The sequence below is a fragment of the Salminus brasiliensis genome, chromosome 16, assembly GCF_030463535.1.
Source record: "Salminus brasiliensis chromosome 16, fSalBra1.hap2, whole genome shotgun sequence".
Taxonomy (NCBI): Eukaryota; Metazoa; Chordata; class Actinopteri; order Characiformes; family Bryconidae; genus Salminus; species Salminus brasiliensis.
In genome coordinates, this window is record NC_132893.1 from 4992879 (window position 1) to 5015108 (window position 22230).

At 41.3% G+C, this 22230-nt stretch overlaps 1 protein-coding gene across 3 annotated transcripts in view; it reads left to right on the forward strand.

The window, feature by feature from the left end:
• The window catches only part of sez6a (seizure related 6 homolog a), a 203921-nt gene that overhangs the window by 79779 nt on the left and 101912 nt on the right, over positions 1 to 22230 (forward strand). For all 3 annotated transcript variants that reach the window (XR_011977612.1, XM_072658151.1, XM_072658150.1), the window contains exons 2-3: positions 14108 to 14800; positions 16659 to 16792. Coding sequence is in view for 2 of the 3 variants with exons in the window: in XM_072658151.1 (XP_072514252.1) it covers positions 14108 to 14800; positions 16659 to 16792 (827 nt within the window). In the remaining variant the exon portion in view is untranslated. The remainder of the gene's footprint in view (positions 1 to 14107; positions 14801 to 16658; positions 16793 to 22230) is intronic.

Below are 22230 nucleotides of genomic sequence, written 5' to 3' on the forward strand. Positions count from 1 at the left end.
CATCAACCAGCTTGGTGATGCTGGCCATGCTGGTCAATCTGCTTAGTCATGCTGATCATGATTGTCACCAGCTTGGTCTTACCAGTCATGTAGCTCAGTCTTACTGGTCATGCTGGTCGCCCAGCTTGGTGATTCTGGTCATGCTCATCAACCAGCTTGGTGATTCTGGTCATGCTCATCAACCAGCTTGGTGATTCTGGTCATGCTGGTCGCAGAGCTTGGTGATTCTGGTCATGTTCATCAACCAGCTTGGTCAAACGTTCATGCAGGTCCTTGTCTGTCATATGTTCTGTCTATGGTGACCCCAGCAAAGACTGGCAGCCCAGTGCTTAGGATGTGATCTTCATAGGGCTATATGGACCACTAGCTCCGCTAACAAGTGCCAGGGGGTGATTTTGAAGAGTAAATTTATCATTTTATCATTTAAAAGTTAAATCAAAGACAAAATCCATCTTTTTTCACCTTCAGACTATGCGAGGTGTTGAGCTGCTTTTTAGACCTACCCTTAATGAAACCACTGAGGTGCACATTTATTAGTTTAACTGGTGGAGAAACTGCACCGATTCCTCCTTTTTTATATACCTTTGCGTTAACATATCCCCAACCCTGAAGCTTAGTTATCTCCATTTCTCGACAGGCTTCGACACCAGCCAATTAGGCCCCTCATTCAAATGGCGGCTTGAGTGAAAGATCGGACACCGCTATTACACCCGCCGCTGCTTAAGTCTGACTGTGATACATATTTGACTGGGAAACACACTGATCGAATGTCAGCCAGGCTGTCTTTCAACAGGAGCGTATCTATCAGCTTTGGAGTCAAGTGCCTTTATCCTGTAGCCCGTGATGCAGATAAGGGCAAATTGCCCCTTTTTTGTGGGGAAAAATAAGCTGAAAGGTAAACAACAGCACAAGAGGCATCGCATAGAAAGGAATCCAGACAATGGCTGGTCTGCATTTTTTTTAGGCTGATCTGGGTGATTTCCCAAGCACTCACCATTTGTAGCCTCATATCAGTGGCGTGTCACTGACTCTGCGAATCAGGTAGATGACATCAATAAGGTTGCACTGGGGCAACCAACAGAATTGGCAGTTAGCGTTCTCTTCCAAGCATATTAAGCTTCAACGACGTTGAGTTAGCAGTGGTTTGAAAAATGTGTGGCTGTCAGGCTTCACGTATCTCAGAGCCATTATGATCCCAGGGTTGCTAGCATTGCATAATAAAGGAATCCTAGCTAATGGGTGGAACTGGACACACTTAGAATCTTTACCTGTAATGTGCAAAGAGGCCGTCAAAGCTTACCTGTGCATGTGTGAAGCCCGGTGTGAACAGCCACTTTGTGAACAGCCGGCCTTTTCCTGCTGTGTGAAAGTAGCTGAAGGTGGTTTGCGTAAGCAATGCTGCACAGTGGAACAGTGCACCACCGCCCTCTTCACCCAGCTATATCCTCATGCAGGTCTTGACAGTCGTATGGGGGTTCTGATATGCAAGCCTTTACTGGTGACCAAAGCAAAGACTGGCAGCCCTGTGCTTAGCATGTAATCTGCATTGGGTGATACTGGTCATGCTGGTCATCCAGCTTGGTGATGCTGGCCATGCTGGTCGATCTGCTTAGTCATGCTGGTCATGTCACCAGCTTGGTCTTACTAGTCATGCAGATTGGTCTTACTGGTCATGCTGGTCGCCCAGCTTGGTAATGCTGGCCATGTTGGTCATGCTCATAAACCGGCTTGGTGATGCTGCTCATGCTCATCAACCAGCTTGGTGATGCTGCTCATGCTGGTCGCCCAGCTTGGTAATGCTGGCCATGTTGGTCATGCTCATCAACCAGCTTGGTGATGCTGCTCATGCTGGTCGACCAGCTTGGTCAAACTTTCATGCAGGTCCTTGTCTGTCATATGTTCTGTCTGGAAGCCACTGGAAGCCAGCAGTAAGAAGCATCGAATGGCTAAACTTGACTTGACTTTGTCTGAAGAAATGTACTGCATGTATTTAATTAGTACTGGTTCTCTCCCACTGGAATCCATTGAAACTTCTGGGTACTTTACAGCATGTGATCTCTCATTGTTAGCATGTCTGCTCAGTTCCAGCATGAACGAGACTGCCCTGCTGACAGATCCAGCTCCAAAAAAAGGTGGGATTTTTTTAGTGTAGTTTAATAGTCTACAGTAGAAGCACCATAATAAGGTCAGGAAGTCTCACTAGCCGAGGTTCCTTTTAAGTATTCAAGCACAAGTATTAAGTGGAACGGAATCCTTAAGGGCAAATTGGGTTTTAGACCATAGCCTTTTAAACTCCAAGGCTTTCAAGGATTACAATTCAGTAATTATATGAAAAGCAATGCAAACTAGATGAGTTTCTATGCAAACTGTCTGAGGGATTCTTCATGGTACTGAAAAGGGGGTTCTGTGACTTGTCACGGTTCTATTGCTAAAGAACCCCCGAGAACCCATTTTTGTGAACCCAAAATGTGATAGGAATAAGATGTAGTATGTATTATGTATTCCTGCATTTCATAGTTCTATCATTTAATAGGGGGTTCTTCAAGGATTCAGTGGTTCTGTATAGAACCATGAGCACTCAAAGGACAATACTCTTAAGCCTTGTCCAGCAATGCTACCGCAGTGTTAGCCGCAAACCATGTTGATGAGATCCTGGGCCCTTCACATCTAAAAACTAGTAAATCTGTGGTCGGAGTCTTACGGCTCTGAGGGCAAGGCACCAAGAAGGGTCACATGAAATGGTATGTGAAGCATAATAGAGGTCTTAGAGTTTATGCCACAGAACCTTTTTCACATTAAAAAGCAGATATGTTGGTCCCAAACTCCCCATTCTTAAAATGCCATCTGCGATATTATCCAGTCAATGGAGGTCCAGCAAAGTCTAATCTGCTGTTAACTACTCTAACTAACTCTCAGCTTAGCTTAATTGATCCCCTAAGTGCTTATCTCAAGACCAATATTTTCAGACAGGTTTAAGCAAGCTGCCACTGGACCAGCAGCTTATGTAGTGGATACCGGCTGCTTTCCTCTGTCCCTCGTTTGAGCAGGTCTGCAGAGACTGGGGCTCGTTCACTCTCCTCATCCCCGAGTCATTTCCAAGTGCGGGCAAAAACTGCTGAGCCCTCCCAGGAGGGAAAGGATAAGGAGCGGGGGATCAAATAAAACCCCTCTGACTCCATTAGGGATTGTAAAAGGACCCAAGTACATGGGCCTGATGCAGAAATATAAGCCTGCTAGTAAAATCCCTCAGCTGCTCTCTGGACTCATGCTTTGATGCAAATAGTAAAAGTTCAACTAAGTCACGTCTTTAGTGCCGGAAGAGCAAGATAAACACGGGTGATGCAATCAACACCAAAGCTTACCACAGTACACACATTTAATGCAGTGTAAATACAAGTATAAGGCATTATACTGCATACATAATAACTTACAGTGTGTGACCAGGCCTGATATTAGCTGGACGTTAGCTACTCTAGCTGATGTTGGCTAGATGTTTACATTTACATTTACATTTATGGCATTTAGCAGACCAGCAGACTTACAAGGTTACTCGTATTACAGAGGAGGGCCAATGTAGTGTTAGGAGTCTTGCCCAGGGACTCTTATTGGTGTAGCGCAGCATAGTCACCCAGACCGGGAATCGAACCCTGGTCTCCCACATTGTGTTGTTGTAACGCAATGGTAGGTGGTGGTGTTATCTGTTGCGCCACACCAACAGATCTTAACTGCTCTAATTGATGTTGGGTGGCTGTTGAGTACTCTGGTTGATGTTAGCTGGATGTTAACTATATCTGAAGTTGGGGGGGATGTTAACTACTCTAGCTGATGTTAGTTGGATGTTAGCTACTCTAGCTGATGTTAGTTGGATGTTAACTACTCTAGCTGATGTTAGTTGGATGTTAACTTCTCTAGCTGATGTTGGCTGGATGTTAGCTACTCTAGCTGATGTTAGCTGGATGGTAAATGCTCTAGCTGATGTTGGTTGGATGTTGAGTACTCTAGCTGATGTTAGCTAGATGTTAACTGCTCTAGTTGATGTTGGGTGGCTGTTGAGTACTCTGGTTGATGTTAGCGGGATGTTAGCTACTCTAGCTGATGTTAGTTGGATGTTAACTACTCTAGCTGATGTTAGCTAGATGTCAACTACTTTAGCTGATGTTAGCTGGATGTTAACTATTCTAGCTGATGTTGGATGGATGTTAACTACTTTAGCTAATGTTAGCTAGATGTTTGGGGTATTTCTCAACCCTGGTCCTGGAGTTCACCTGATTCATCTAATCAGCTCATTAACAAGAACCATTCCAGGTTTCAGGGGTGCTGGGCAGGGTGCAGTACCCCCGTTTTATTAACTGGAAAGTGTTAAACATGCTCTCATTGAGTTCATTAGCCATTGAGCTTTGACCTGTTCGTTTTTACTTCCCCCGAGCTGTGCACAGCCGACTCAGTCAACACGTCGGGTTCCGCAAAGCACTCAGATCCTACACAGCACCCAACAATACGGTCTGTTTAAAGCTGAAGAGACTGTAATCCTTTGAAAATGGAAATATTCGCTTTGCTAAATAATAGGGCGAGGGCTTCTGCAAGTGAAGGAACGCAGATGAAGACAAGAATGCGCTGGGTCGAAATGAGAGGGAATAATTCATTATTTTGATTTGCCAAATTTCCTTTTTTCCCCCCGCTCCCTTTTCTTGGCCTCCCCCAGTGCGGTTCTGGAGACGAAGACGTAATGAAATTCCTTTTGGAAACGTGCCGCAGCGCCTGCTATTCAACTGGAAATCACTGGAGATGTCAAGTGTGTTTAGTTTGCCTTTTCAGAACAGCCGGCGCTCCTCTTATTGTGACAGAATAAGGCTATGAGGAAACGTTCCTCCCCATCAGCACATCAAAAAGACCTCTGAATTGCTTCTGTCAAGGCTGGAGATTAATGATTGGTCTGTAGTCTGTAGTTTAGGCTGTCTATGTATATCTAGAGTAACGTGGCGTGTCAAGCCTCCATCAGCCTGGCTGGCTTTGTAAAGAAATAGTTGATTCTGTTGCCTGAATGGCCCGATCAAACTTTCATTACGGAGCGTGCCATCACGTTAAATGTGATTTGGAGGAGAATGGAAGACGAATGGAAGACGCTGCCATTCCGAACGTCTACGTGAGACGGGATGTGACAGATAGTTGTTGTGTTTTTTGGGGTATTTTTTTTATCAAGCTCTCTAAATGTGTTTCTCAGGCCGGGAAGAAGAAAGAGAGAAAGCTTGGAGGGGTGGGGGGTGGATTCTGGGATCGATGCAGACAAAGGGTGCGCGAGAGCGTGGACGTTTGTTCTGTGGACGAACAGAATTAAATGGTATTTGTTAGAAAGAGAAGGCGAGTAAGCACTTGATCAATACAGCCGAAATGGCCTCGCAATCAGTCCATGCTGAGATAACACGAGTGTAACGTTTTAATTGAGGCTTGGTAAAGCTGCACTTGTTAGAACTCCTGGCTAAAACTGTGTTTAGTAATTAAAGGTTGGAGAAAAACAGGAACAAAAGCCATCGATTTCAGCTCCCATGATGTTTCCTTTGCTCCTCTTCCTCATTTTGTACTTTTCATTGGTCGTTTTACATTAATAAGATAAAAAAAACGGTCTGCGGTTCCTTTAACAGAATTGAAATACATAGAAGACCCCCGGACAAAGTTGTTTAGTTGTTTAAGTTGGTAGTAACTGCATAAAGAGGATTGTGCTTTTTGTATACCTGTGGGATGTGTAACGGGACTAAAAAAAAAAAAAAAAAACAGGAACAAAAGCCGTCGATTTCAGCTCCCATGATGTTTCCTTCGCTCTTCTTTGTCATTTTGTACTTTTCCTTGGTTGTTTTACATTAATAACATTTTTTTTTTAAAACTGCTGTTCCTTTAACACAATTTAAATACATAGAAGACCCCCGGACAAAAAAAAAATGTCACCTTGCGTGTTAAAGTTGGTAGCAACTGTATAAAGAGAATTGTGCTTAAAATACCTGTGGGATGTGTAACGGGACTCAGACTTTGAGAATAGTTGGCACAGTGCAGTGAGTATCTTGTTGGATGTGTGGAAAATGGGTCACAAAGAAGATATAGATAATGATTGGCTAAAAGGAGTTTGTGCTGATAGGAATTGTGATAGGAGTAGGAGCTTTTAGACAATAAATTAATGAAAAACAAAAGTTCCAGCCAGCAGTTACAGTCCTGGTAATAATTGCTTTGCCTCCGGCTCATAAAACTACTGTACATTAGTATTGGCATACTTAAAGCAGGGCAAAATGAAAATATTTTATTGCATTGTAATCATTTTTGTTACCATGATAACAATATGCTTTTCTAAGCATATTGAGGATAGGAGTCTCTGAATTGTAGTTTTCTTAAGGATTTGTCATTATTGATGTTTTTAGTCTGTGATTACATATATCGTTATAAATATTGTGTATCTATAAAAAAAAAAGTCTTTAAATATCGTGATATAGTATTTTTACCATATTGCCGAGCCCTGATGACTCCAATCACAGTGGTTGAACATGCTATTATGGAGTTGAGGGGCACTGTGTGCAATTGCAGGAGGTACAACATGCTTTTAGACATCAGGTATTATATAACTCTTATAGGATCCTGTGTCTGGTCTGGCCTTTCAGGATGGTTAAAATCTTCTGCAGAAGATCTCAAACCATTCCAGGGCCCAGAAGCCATGTCTGACCATCTGGAGAGCCCAGAGGGCTGATTTGAGAACCACCGACCTAGAAGGTCATTGGTCCAGATCGTTCCCAGCCCCATTTAACCCCTGATCATTAACCAATGGCATGATGTCCACCAGGAAAGAGCTCCATTCCCTTTTCCGGCTCGACCACCCAATCAGACATTTCTAGAACTCCATGACAAACGTGTCCCTCTCCTCTGGAGAGCTCCGCTACCTACTTTGGTCTGAGGCTCTCTCTGCCTCCCTCCCTGGGTGTCGGAGCTTCAAAAAGAGCTCTCACTCTGGGAGATCTCACTCATTTGCTGTCTGTGTCAACGGTGTACTTTTATCTCTTCCTGTCTGCGGTGTTATGTCTGCCCACGCCTCGTTAGAACACACTGTCACCCAGCAAACATGCACTAATTAAGGTGTCAGAACACACTAGGGATCACCGTCTGTTTGAACAGGCAAATAAGAGCGAGTCGGAGCTCGGAGCACTGAGCCAGGCTCCAGAAACTTCCCAGGTTTTTCCATTTGAACCTGAGGCAACACTCACCAGCATGGCTGGGCTGTAGTATTTGAGGGAACGTTGCTGAACCAGTGCCGATAACAGGTAAACACTGGAACAGTCGCCCTGCTCCATAGAAAAAGTGCTAGCTCGAAGATACGCAGTGACGGAATTTGATAGAGTAGGATGTTCAAGCGTGAAGAAACTTCCCATTTAAGATCTTTCTCTAGAACTCAACATTCAAGCCAAGAACCGTCTAGGAACCTTCTTGTTTCAGCATCTTTAGCATAGAGTTTCTAACCGCTAGCTGTGGCGCTCATTTGCTTTTGAGGAGGTGGACCTCCATCCATTGACAAATGAATCCTGGGCTTTTACTAGGATTCTTTTTCAATAATGTTCTAGACTTGAGTCACTTGGATATATCCAGCCAACAAACGGTACAGTGAAAGTACCAATAAACAGGCCGTGACATCTTCAGCATTGACACCCAACAGCTCCTAAAACCAGGCAAGGCTAGAGGGGTGTAAGCCCCCCCTGCAAATTGCTGAGGAGCAGTGGAACTGTGTCCTGTGGAATGATGGTTGGTGTACCTTCCATTTTTTTGGGATGATGTAGGGTGATGCTCATCCATCATCCTGACCTCACCAATGCTCTTGTCACATTCAGCTCCTAAATCTAGTAGCATGCCTTCCTCCCTGGATAGCAAAGACAATACAACTTCTCAATACCCTTGATTCCAGAAGAAACAATGAGTGAACAGGTGTCCCAATACTTTTGTCCTTATAATGTACCTTTATTGACATTCTACTTGTACAGTATATTGAAGTTCTTCTCTTCGTCAGCCATGTTACACTGCTCCTGGGGCAGAGAAGGTTAAGGCTCAATGACCCAACAGTAGCACCCTAAGCAGACGTGGGTATGGAACCCACAACCCAGCGCTCTAACCACCAAGCCACCCTGCTAATCCAGTCATTCCCAGGTTAAAGGGTCTTTACAGATCTAACAAGAACGTCGATCATTCCAGTTTTAGAGCTGAGAACTGTCTGCCCACGACGGTTTGAGTAGAGTGAATCCAGGGCCTTCCTCTGCACTGTTCGCCAACATGTTTGCTCCAGGCATGTTAACACCAATTTAGTAAACACACAGCCGGAAGCTCCGGAGGGAGGGCTGAAAGCATTCCGTAAGTGGAGATTAGCATTTTCTTTCTTTTCTTTTTTTTTGGTTGCGAGAGAATGCATGCATTCCCTTGCCTTTGTCTACAGCAGCCCACACTAATAATTTAAATGCATTAATAAACGTGTAGGAATTGCATTTAGATGAGCTCCTATGCCAAGCGTGAGGCCTTCCATTGTAATTCCACGCTGTGCTCTGCTCTCCAGTCTCTCCAACGAAGCCGCTGCCTGGTTGATGAGAGCGAGCTGCAGATGTTGTTTTCAGCGAAACCAGTATGATTGGCTCCCTGGGGTGCTCCAGCTACTTTTTGATCAGGAACAACAAAAACAAAGGGGTTTCTTTTGTTTTTTTTTTAGGCCGTCTCTGTGAAACATTACCAGGATCTCAAAGTCAGACTTGACATCTTCATTTGAAACCAGGGTGTCTGCGCACTACACTCGAGGAAGATTAAATAAGCCTGACGATTCGATGAAGCGCAGCTCATCCTCCAGTAGTCAAAAAGCACCTGTCAACAGTTTGGAAAAGAGCCGTATTGCTGATGTTCATAGTGATGCAAGGCTAATCTCAGGATTTCATCAGAGCTGGAAGGCCGTGGTCTAATTTATCGCTGGTGTACATTGGTTTCTCCACATTGCTGTTTTTTTTTTAGAACTTTAGAACTCAGAAAAGTACCACAGGCAGGCCAGTCCATGGCCACTTCATTAGAAATACCTTTCCTTATGACCAGAGGATCGCTCAAATCCCGGGACATGCTGCCTGCCATCAGCAGCCGGAGCCTGAGAGTGCACAACTCATCCTTGCTCTCTCCAGGTGGGTAGGTGGCGCTCTCTCGGTCCACATATCACACTCCAGTGTGATGCTGGCTGGCACGGGCACGTCTACCAGCTGATGTATCAGAGCTGGGAACCTGGATCCTTCCTCCTTCCTGTTGCTCCACTTTGTTAGTATACACTTAGAGACCGTAGCCAATCTGACCACAGACCCACTCTTGGCGGCAATACTGGTGAGCAATACTGGTGAAATACGACAGACGTTTATCAGAGTTTGGGAAGATCTTGAGAAGACTTCGGACATTTACACTGGGGGCCCTGAGGAGCCAAATTAACCTAATTAAAAAGAAAACTCCTAGAGGCTTTAAGCACTGATTTACCAAATCAGGTGTTGGATGAGAGCTATAATACTATAGCCTGTAACTCTGGCCTCCCATGAGAAGAACTTTGGAGATGTTCTAATGAACAACGGTGATGAAAAACCACGACTTTCTGTATGAACGCGCATTAGCATTTTACTGAGTAATAAACAATTCCTGCCCAGATAAGGAACTTTGGAAAGTCATTTTTTTTTAAATCATAGAACTTTTAGGCTGTAATTATCCCACTGTGCTTATGAGGCGGCGTTCTTATGATGCTACAGTGCCGTACATGCAAGTGTGGATTTTTTTTTGTGCTCAGATAAACCAGGAGAGAAAAGGCCTGAAATGATACTTAACATCTCCCTCTCTTTCAGCTTATCCCAGCTGCAGCAGCACGCCCCTAATCTCCACTACCCCCCCCCCTCCCATCCCCACCCCGTCGCCCTCGCTCGAGCGTACGTCAGGGTCGGCTATCTCCGTACCCGACGCTCTCTCCCCAAGCGTGATTGCTGAGCTTGTTTCTCATAATGAACAATTGTCGCGACATTCAGATCTGACACGAAGTGAAGACTGTCATTACTCCTCTATCAGAGAACTTTTCAGAGGCCTGGTAATGGAGATTAATACGGAGGAGATGAAAGGCTGTGCATAATGGAGTGTCAGCGCGGCCTCAAAGACATCCTCGCCACGTGTCTTTCAAACCCTGGAACAGCGGCGATGGAAACACACCGCCTCCTGTTTCGTCCCCTTAACCTTTGAAGAATTTGTGCAACAAAACACAAATAAACAAACAAACAAACAACTAAATAACTGCAGAAAGGTAAACATCTTAAAGGCCCCATATAATGGCCCTTTCACATGAATGGCCATATCGCTGCACCCTAGTGCTACGCCGACCCTCTCCATACCCCACCCCAGGCCATGTATGGGGAAAAACAAGCAGTTTTGAATCTGTCATGGTTTTGATGTCACAACCACGAGCACATTTACATATGATCACCCATTCAGCCAATCACAGTTTAGCTCACATGTTCACATTGAAGTGATACGAAGTAATGGATTTTTACTACAGAATAAAATATGCGAGTATGAGTTTCCTTTAACAGAGGGCTTGTTAAATTCAAAGGAGCAGCATAGCGTAGCGTAGCATAGCCTAGCATAGCATAGCTATTAGAAGAACACTGTCATTATTTTTTAATCTAAAGTCCTACAAGATGGTGTTACTGTCCTCTCCGTGTCCTCAAGGTGTGGTGTGGTGTTGCTAGCTGAAGAAATAGTAGCTGGTCGTCTAGCACTACCTTTACTAGGGCTCCGTCGTAAAATTTGCATCCTTTATCCCAGTGAACGGGAATCAGGGGCCGACCCAGGCATTTTTAATGGATGTTTTTAATGCTCCTTAGCTGCTATGGACGAAACGACCCTAGACAGAGTTCACCTGTGACTTTATTTCAGTGAGGAAAACTTAACAGAGCTTTATTTGAACTGATAAACGCGGCGATGTTACCAGTTAGCAGTCGAAACAAAAGCTAAAATTGGCTCCTAATGCTAACTCTCCATTCCACCTTAAATAGTGCCGCAGTTACCGTGTGCACACATCAACAGCAGAGCAGAACTGCTGCAATATTTAAGGTGGAACGGAAAGTTAGCTCAGAGCCTCGCTGTAAACGTGACGCGGCACAGCAAACGGCTCACAGAGCAGCAGGTAAAGAGTGTGTATTTAAACATTAGTTCATTTCAAAAGTGCTTATACATGTATAGACTGTTCACAACTGTAGGAACGTAGCCACGGTCTATAAATAAATTAGCTACAATCACCGGGGACCAAGCACTGCATGCTGCTGCAGAACCAGTAGAACACAAACGATGGGCAGGGTTTTTAGAGTACCCCTTTTTTTTCAGATGTTGATGTCTCAAATGACCATTTTGTACACACTGACCTTTTGACTCTACTCTGAGCAAGAAAAGTGAAAAAAAAACAACAACCTAGAAACCAGTTGGACAGTTGTTTATTTTATTTCATTTAAATTATGATTAGATTTTAGTCCTGATTAGATGAGCTTAGATTAGATTTTTTTTATTTACTATTTTGATTTATACTATTTTACATCATTAATATTATTACATATTAAACTCAACACAAGACACATGTAGGTTCACTGGTTTTAGTAGTAAAATGTTATATAGTATAGTTGTAAATAATTATGTTAGTAAATTATAATTATAAATCATAGTAGTAAAAATATTACATAGTATAGTGGCAAATAATTACAATAGTTAATTATAAATTTAAATTACTGTAGTAAAAATATGATATAGGATAGTAAGTAAGTATAGTAGCAAATTATAATTGTAAATTATAGATATATTATACATTATAGTAGTAAAAATTATATAGTATAGTAGTAAATAATTATAGTGGTAAATTATAGTATTTAAAAATGGCTTCATGTTTTGGCATTGAGGCCAAAGCTAAAATTGGCTCCTAATGCTAACTCTCCATTCCACCTTAAATAGTGCCGCAGTTACAGTGTGCACACATCAACAGCAGAGCAGAACTGCTGCGTTATTTAAGGTGGAACGGAAAGTTAGCTCAGAGCCGCTGTAAACGTGACGCGGCAACAGCAAACGGCTCACAGAGCAGCAGGTAAAGAGTGTGTCGGGTAACATATCAGAAGAAGAGGATATTTTTTGTCCTTTTTTTCTCTGCGCTGCCAAAAAACCCCACCCAGTTTGGTTGTAGCTAGCTAGTTGTGCAACGGCCATGTTATGTTATTCCATTATCTCCATTTGGGAAGTCCTAACGTTCCTCCCAACCCGTCTTTAAAGTGGACTGTCTTTACTATGGTGGAAATGCTCTGTTCTAGCAGCATGAGAACCACGGCACATTCAGAACCGAGGAGAAGGCCAATGCTAATGCTAATGCTAACACACACACACACACACAAACACACACACACACACACACACACTACGTGATCAGACTGCAGAGCTGTAGCTAAAGGAACTGGGAACTGGTTGAATGGTCAAGTAGGTCATTCAGACTGGACTGTAAGATATTAAACACTATACTCGTTAATAAAGTTGCTCCCAACAAAGTAGATCAGATTAGAGTCTGATTATAGCATCTGATACTAAAAATAGGAATTTTACTGGTGTTTGCTATTGTGGATTAGAACTTCTTACCCAAGTTGTGGGGCTGGAATACTTATAGAAACACAAAGATCAGATCGGTATCGGTCCATAGTCAGCATTAAGAGATCGGATCGGATCGGGATTAGGACATTCCTAATCTTTAATATCTTTAATAGTATTTCTTGGTTGCTTTGATACTCTATGGAGTAGCCTAAAAGCTCCAAAGCAAGATGGAGTGTCTGAGAAGACGCAGAAGAGCCGATGAGTGCAGCGCCACTCGATAAACTATAGGCCCGTTAGCGACGTACAGCGTCTTTATGAACAAACCCGCTGTCCAATTCAAAAGAGCCAGAGAATGAAGTGAGCGAGAAGCAAGTTTTTTCGACAGGGTTGGTGAGAGCTTCGTCTTAAGAGCGTCTCGTACCGTATGGTAGCATCTTCATCCTGAGGGCTTTCTGATTGCATCCCAGCCGCTGCAGGTGGGAAGCGTAATTGCTTTCCGACGTGCACTTATTGTAATCTCTAATCATGACTCATTCACGCTAAATTCTTTGCTTTCTCTAATGGAACGTGGGAGGAGGGCAGGCTTTTCAAAATGAGCAATCGCTCCCTAAAGGTTTCTCCCTACCGCTCTCGCGCATCAGACCTTCCGACGAGACGAGACACCTCGCGGCAATTCGTCTGCGTTTGCCGCTGCCTTAGCTGCGCCCGCCCTGCTTATTAGCCACGGCTATTAGCCCTCCTTTTAAATCATATCCAATCATGTTACGTCTCAAAGGCTGCTCGCTGGAATTGGGCTTTTCAGACTGTTTTTCAAACACTCGAAACTGGTCACGGGTCATTTGTTGGAGAGACTGAGAGTCTGATTGGGACGAAACGGGACGTCTCAGCAGAAGCAAATGGGCTTTGATCAGATGGACAAAAGTATTGAGACACCTGCTCTTTCATTGTTTCTTCCGAAATTAAGGGTATTTTTAAAAAAGCTTATCCTGCTTTTGTTGGAGTAACTGTCTCTGCTGCCCAGGGAAGAAGGGTTTCTACTAGATTTTGGAGAAGCACTGCTGTGAGGATTTGATTGATTGCATTGAGCGACAAGAGTGTTAGCGAGGGCGGGATGTCGGATGATCACCACCCCACCTCATCATCCCTAACTCCCGAACTCTTCCCAAAAGTATTGGATGGAGCTCCACCATCCATCATTCCAGATGCTGCTGGGGGACTTTCATTAGTCATGGTGGCAGTAGGTTCATGTTTATCTGCTCCAGAGGGTCCTATTGTATTGGCAGTCCAGCATTTTGTAACTGGTAGCCCAGTCACGAAGGTGGTCAATCAAACAGTGTCATAGACCTTAATGACCATTTTAAACAGTAGGCAGAAGACCAGACCTGCATTTTACTGTAGTATGAACTGTATGAAGGATCAGATCGTGCCTAATAATAAGTACGTGTCATTGACCCCTCTGTTTCTCCATTACTTTCAGGTGATGGCACTGGGCTGAGCGATAGAGGGGGAGAGTCAGATTCAGAGCGCGAACTCAATCCGTTCACTTCGAAACACGACTTTGAGGTCCGCGAGGTCACCACGGCCCTCACGCCGAGCTTTCCTGACCACCGGCCCAACCTGAGAGGCCTACTGCTCCATGAAGCCCTGCTCACTAAGGACTTCCAAGGAGACCAGCAGTTCTTCCGAGAGGATGGTGGATTGGCAGCTCAACCCACGGCCCCATCACCTTACCTGGAGCCCGGAGATTTAGCAACTCATGTGATTCCTCATGAAGACGCCCCGGCCTTCTCCGATATCGCCACCACGGCCATCACCACAGCCAGTCCCACCATGCCTGGGAAGCTGGTGTCCATGCCTCAAAAGAGACCCACCAAGGGAAGAGGAAGGACCATGGACAAGTTGGAGGTCACTTCCCAAGCTCTTACAACTCCAGTGGTTCCAGCCACCACCCAGCCAAGCTCTGAACGAAAACCGGCTGTAGTTCCAACAAAGGCTGATCTTTCTGAGCATAGAACGTCTTCCAAGGACAACGCTTCATCGCCGGCTCCAGCTTTCACGCAGAAAGAAACTCTGAGGCCGGCAGGGAAGAGCACTGTGGGTAACATCACTGAGGTGGATGAAGAAACCATGACGAGCACCATCCATACCACAACTATCATCAGAACAGAAGGTACGTATACGTACACTGTATTAGCATTGTACATCACTTTTCTCCCTTTTTGACTTTTTCATATACACGATATGGACAAAAGTATTGGGACACCTGCTCATTCACTGTTTCTTCTGAAATCAAGGGTATTTAAAACAGAGTTTGTCAGTGACAATGGGTGCAACTTAAATTAACTGAGTACATCCATTAGAAGGGGTGTCCACAAATCTTTGGACAAGTAGTGTATAGGCATATTTAGCCTACAACAGTTGATATTTTGCCTCTTTACAATAAATCTAGAGCTCTATTATACATTTTTCTGCATAATTAAGACATATGACTGAATTGGTGGCCATATGTAAATGAGTTTGCTTTCATGATGTTGCCATTTCACATTCAGCTGCAGACAAAGTGATATATTTAAACATTAGTTCATTTCAAAAGTGCTTATACATGTATAGACTGTTCACAACTGTAGGAACGTAGCCACAGTCTATAAATAAATTAGCTACAATCACCGGGGACCAAGCACTGCATGCTGCTGCAGAACCAGTAGAACACAAATGATGGGCAGGGTTTTTAGAGTACCCCTTTTTTTTCAGATGTTGATGTCTCAAATGACCATTTTGTACACACTGACCTTTTGACTCTACTCTGAGCAAGAAAAGTGAAAAAAAAAACAAAAAACCTAGAAACCAGTTGGACAGTTGTTTATTTTATTTCATTTAAATTATGATTAGATTTTAGTCCTGATTAGATGAGCTTAGATTAGATTTTTTTATTTACTATTTTGATTTATACTATTTTACATCATTAATATTATTACATATTAAACTCAACACAAGACACATGTAGGTTCACTGGTTTTAGTAGTAAAATATTATATAGTATAGTAGTAAATAATTATGTTAGTAAATTATAATTATAAATCATAGTAGTAAAAATATTATATAGTATAGTGGCAAATAATTACAGTAGTTAATTATAAATGTAAATTACTGTAGTAAAAATATGATATAGTATAGTAAGTAAGTATAGTAGCAAATTATAATTTTAAATTATATATATATTATACATCATGGTAGTAAAAAATTATATAGTATAGTAGTAAATAATTATGGTAGTAAATTATAATGATAAATTATAGCAGCAAAAATATTAGATAGTATAGTGGCAAATAATTACAGTAGTAAATTATAAATGTAAATTACTGTAGTAAAAATATGATATAGGATAGTAAGTAAGTATAGTAGCAAATTATAATTGTAAATTATAGATATATTATACATTATAGTAGTAAAAATATATAGTATAGTAGTAAATAATTATAGTAGTAAATTATAGTATTTAAAAATGGCTTCATGTTTTGGCATTGAGGCCCCTGGGATCTAGCACTACCAGTGTAAAGCAGTCAAGGTAGTTAAGTTTGTCTACAGTGAACTAATTAACATCAGACCCTACTTTAAAAGACTTTCCTCTCGACATCTGAATTGTGCAGACATTTAAAAAATGAAAATTGGTGGAATTACACCTTTAAGCTTTGGAGTTTTCGGGTCTTCAAGTAACTTTGGTGTCAGTATAAAAATTGACCTTTAACCAGCTACTATAAGTGGAAAGTTGCCTGTAATGTGTTTCCAAGTCATCTACTGAGGGGTCCTGTGGCGGAGCGACTTTTGGCTGATTGCTTCGCCTGACCTTTTGCTACACTGAGGTGCTTTGTGAAAATGGAGTAGCCTTCAGGGCTAACGAGGAGCTGGAGACCCAGCGAAATAAAAATAAAGTGTCAAAACAGGGACGAGCGCTCGGAACGGTCTCACTTTTAGCCTTTCTTTCTTTCCTTCTTTCTTTCTTTTTGTCAAAGTGTCTCCTTCTTTTCTAGGCCAGTGCAGCATGAACTTCACAGATGCTGAGGGCTACATTGAGATGCCACCCAGGGCTGAGGACTCCTATGATTCCACCGTGGACTGCACCTACCTGATTACAGTCTACCTTGGATATGGGATTGAAATTCAGGTCAGTCATTTCAGAGAAGGTTGAGCATCGTCCTTAACATTCATATCCATCCTCAGTTGGCCTGAACGACTGTTTGATGACCTAAACCAACACAATCAGTTGAGCTTTTGAGATTTGAGCACTTTGTATTAATTACTGGTCTTCATCTAGATCAGCTTTTGTACTTTAAGTAAATGCTCAGGCAAATTTATGCAGTTTTGCAATTATCTCTAATGTAGTCTATCAGTGAACTCAAGTCGCTTTGCGCCAGTGGTGAGTCTATGACTGCTAGGGGCCACAGTTCCTGTTCAGGGGCCAAATAAATGCTCTCAAATTTCATAAGCTCCATAGATATCTCACAGTATGTCAGCTGCAGGCCCAGCCAAAGTGATATATTTAAGCACTAGGCTAATCATTTCGGAAGTATGTGCACTTGCAGAATGTCTTTTTACTGTGAAAGCTTAGCCATAGTCTACAAATGAATTAGTGGCAATCGCCGGGGACCAAGCACTGCACGCCAGTACAGAGCCAGTAGAACACAATGGGCAGTATTTTTGGAATGCCCACTCCATTTTTATATCAAATAGTAAGGTCTCAAATGAAGATTTTGTAAATATTGACTATATTTTATACATTATTTACAAATTTATCTATTAGTCTATTCTAACTAGCTAAGGTTTTTCTTGAGTAAATAGCAAAGCACTTTTGTAAGTCGCTCTGGATAAGAGCGTCTGCTAAATGCCGTAAATGTAAATGTAAATGTAAATACATTAAACGTGTATTAGCAAATAGTACCAGTTTTGGACATTTGTAGTTTGGACAGTTGGATTTGTAGTTCTCAGTTGTTTATCTAGTTAAACAAATGAAAATTCCACAGCACCTTTCTATGTATTTTAGTCTCAGAATAAATTACCTGTCCTCTGATTGGATGGCCACTATTATGTATTTTGCCGTATTTCAAAAGTATCCCGGACTAGCCAGGCTTAACAGCTATAGGCTTATATATGTATATGTAAATCTGTTGGCTTGTATGACATTGCCTTTATAACTTCAGACAAAGGAATTTATATAAACACTAGTTCATTTCAGAAGTGCATAGACTCTTAACCACTGTGAGAGTCTATAAATTAAATAATGGCAATCCCCAGGGACCAAGCACTGCATGCCATTACAGAGCCAGTGAAACACATATGATGGGCAGTGTTTTTAAAGTGCCCACCCCCTTTTATAACAGATAATGAGGTCTTAAATGAAGATCTTGTGCACATTGACTTTTTACTTTGATACAAAATACATAGGAAGCTAATGATTTGTAGTTACACAGTTGTTTACCTATTTAAATAAATAAATAAAAGTTCACAGCAAGGTTCCATGTATTTCAGCCTCAGAGTAAATGACCTCTGTTTTGATCTTATGACCACTTTGTTATTATGTATTTTGCCTGGACTAAAACAGGCCTTATAACTTTAGTGTGAATGGGTGAAGCTAAACAGCTATAGGCTGAATAGGTGCATATATGTAAATCAGTTGGCTTTTATTACATTGATAAATTCAGTTGCAGACAAAGTGATATATTCTGGCACTAGTTCATTTCAGAAGTGCATGGACATGGATTTTTAGACTGTTAACCACTGTGAACAACCTTCTTTTTTTTTTTTTTTTTTTTACAAATACACCAAAATGCTTAGAAAACAGTAACAACTTTGGATAGTTGTTTACCTAATAAAATGATTATTTTGATAATTGTAATTAAAGACATTATATTGTTTTATGTATTTAAAACTAGCCTGGATTGAACAACACAACAACAAGGCTGAATCCATACACATTGACCTGTTGCCTTTACTGTGACCTCTAGATACCTAGAAAACAGTCAAATTTGTAGACATGACCTGTCCATGCACAGTTGAATGACCCCCCACTTTTTTTAGCATTAGCATTTAGCATTTTCTACTGCTTAACAAAAACAAAACTATCAACTTTCTCAATCTAAGAGTCAAAAAAAGCTTCTTAGAAAGTCTCAACACACACAATGTGGTCAGTTCTTCTCTGGACTGCTAATGAAGGGACGAGATCCTGCTTAAACACAAGAGCACCAGAGGGAAGCTTCGCGCCGCTTTCAGAATCAGCGGCTTTGTTGTGTGAGTAAATACTTCTCAGCTCAGTTCCTTGGGCTTAAGACGACTTCAAAAGAGAAAGGGAAAATCTACATTTCCCTTGAAATGGTTTTAAAAATGTCTAACTTCATTACTGGAGCGGAGGGGAGATGAACGCACTGTGCCACAAAGGCCTCACTCGGAGGCTCCGAGGAAATGGAAATGCAGCGAAGCTTTTGATGGAAACCGTTGTAGGTTTTATGCAATCATGTGGAACTTGTTATCTCTCTTGTCGAGAGCCCAACCGCAGTCGATGCGATAATATTGAGCAGCACCGGCAGAACAAGCACCTAGACATCTAATTTTGGCTTGATCAATTGCGATGGCACAAAATAGGATTTAAATCCCATTGAGAAGAAAACGAGGGGCAGGAGTCTGAGACAGAGACAGATAGGAATTAAGTCATCACGCTGAGGAACATCGACATTCTCCTGTGTTATTCCATAAGCACGGGTTTGAGGGGGAATTTTGAAACGACGAGGGCCGACGTTACATACGCCTCACGTTGGCCGTCTGCTGCGTACGGAATGAATTAGTTTAAAGCCTCAGGAAACCTGAATCCATGGTTGCGTTCCAATTAGTCCAATTTGTGTGGTACTGTGGGCGCACTGTATGGATGTGCAAAGCAGGCTAGAGTTTCTCCCGTATTGATGCAAGCTGAGCATGCTAGCACAAATGTATCCACTCCGGTCGCAGGGCTGATGGTGCTGGTCCCTCGCATAGCTTTAATTACAGCTGCATGTTCCCATCTGAGCAGTCTCACTTTCTTCAGCAAACTTGCAAGCAGGGTTGCAAAGTAGGGTTTTCAGTAAATTACTGGTAACTTTCCATGGGAACCTTAGCTTGGGAACTTTGGAAATATTCCAAAATGTAAATGTTCCATGGAAATTTTGAGTATTTATGGGAATTAATTGGAATTGGTTGGAAATATTGGATAATTTAAAGAAATCTCATCAATGTACTGTTTTTTTGTCAACAGCAGACATGAAGGCATAACAATACAAATAAATATACAATTGGAATAAATGGGTAATTATGGGAATTAACAGGTTTTAATCATGTTAATTTCCATGGTAAATAACACAACTTTGAAAATTCCCAGAATTTTGCAACCCTACTTGCAAGCTACTAGAACTTACTAGTAGGTGAAGATGAACTAGCAAAAGCAAGTGTGAGCTAACTGGTGTGCAAAAGATGACTGTCAAGTGAAAGGAACCTATTGGGAAAAAGCAAACTGGAGCGAGAAAGCTAACTAGCAAGCAAACGCATAGTAATAGATCTTTGCAATATATAATTTTGAGATTTTTACTTTTATGAAAATATATTTTCTTACAATTATTGTAGAAGTTTACAATGACTGTATATTGTATATTTCATTATACAATATATTATGTATTATGTATTTATTATACAATATATTATATTATACAATATATTAAGGACAAAACTATCAACTTTCACAATCTAAGGGTCAAAAAAACCTCAATGTGGTCAATTCTTCTCTGGACTGCTAATGAACGGACGAGATCCTGTATTATATTAACATACTATTTAGTGGAATTGACTAATATTTAAATGAACCATCTAAAAAAACAAGTAAAAATATCTAAGGTTACTAGGTCAAGGCTATTTTTAGGTGTTATTTTTTTATTTATGTTTTTCTCATTTTTTTCCTCAATTCCTTTTCTAAAAACAGATTTAAAATGTATTTTGAGAAATTGAACAGTTTGCTTAAAATTAAGTAAGCTTCCTAGAAAGAAATGTTGTAGTAAAACATATATATTAATAATATCAATATACTACAAGTCTACTTTTTAAGAATTTACTTATAAACTGATATTTAATTAAAAAATACATAAACTTAAAAATAGTTTTCAAAAAAGTTATAATAAAACAGTTAAATGGAAAATAGTGGCATTTCTTTTGAAATTATTGAAATTATATAAAAACACTGGTGTACATTTTTAGATATTTCTTTGGGGGGTGAGGGGTTGTGGGATGGTTTTCATTAACATAGCATTCTGCTTAAGCAATGTATTTGTGCTAAAATATGTATATATGCAGATTACACTATGGATTACAGTGACAGACAATGGCAAAAATATATTATGTATTATTATTATGTATTATTATTATTATTATTATTATTATTATTATATAATATGAAAAATGAAAAACTTTTGGTCCTGAACGTAAGCCTTCCCTTAATGATTTACTTAATGATGACCAGTTAAAATGAATGCGTAGACTTGACCAGGGATTTATTTGTTGATGGACATTGGAAAAATTAAGACTGCAGTTTACACTTAATATTGTAATCATTTCCCAGTAGTGTAATTACACTCAGAAATACAACATCTTATATTTAATACACAATTACTACATTATAACTAAATATTTAAAAACTCAATATTATAAAAAATTAAATTAAATAATACAAATTAAATAATAATAATTAAATTTTTAGGTTGATCATTTGTAATACCTTATTACACTATTAAGTGTATTAAGCTACATACTTCATAGTGCTTACGATATGCAATGCTACATGCTATTTGTCAGTAGCTTAGCAATTCTTATGCATATCAAGTTCCCTCAAATTCTGGAAATCCGCAACTATACGGTGCAAAACCACAAGATACCCATATAATACTCAGAAAATAGACACTAGCATACACATACACTGCACCCTACACACACACACACACACACGCACACTGAGACGTTGATGGGATTCGTTCTTTAAGATCCCTCACGCTGCGTGAAGATCAAACGGATCCATTTTCTCTGTGAAGCGCTCTTCGGGGACACGGGTTGGAGCGAGGACGTCCTCTCATTTCCAGAACCTTCTTATCTGCCGTTCTTTGTAAGCCCATGTCAAGAGGCCCACAGCGAGGTCCCCCTCTGTGGCTGCTCTCAGACAGGACACGAGCTTGTGTCAGATCCTCGGAGAAACACACTCTGCCAGGCCTCCACGCTGAATCATGCATTTCGTTTTCTCCAGCAGCCGCGACGTGACAGACTCGTGGAGCTTCCACATGAAAGGGGAGCTGCTGAATGGGAAGCTGCCGTGTGGATGGGGGATTCTGATTGAAATAGCTTCAGTGCCACCAACTTATATTCATATGTGAGGCTCGTGCTCTTCTCCAGAACAGCTCGCTTGTTTCCAGGCTGGTTGCTCACCCTTGTCTTCTGGAGTTGAACTTGGGTGGGGGGGTGGGGGGCTAAAAAGTTCGTTCATTTAGTGTGAGCTGCTTCTGAGCTGTAGCTGTAGGTCTGCAAGTGGAGGAGAAGGTTCATTCT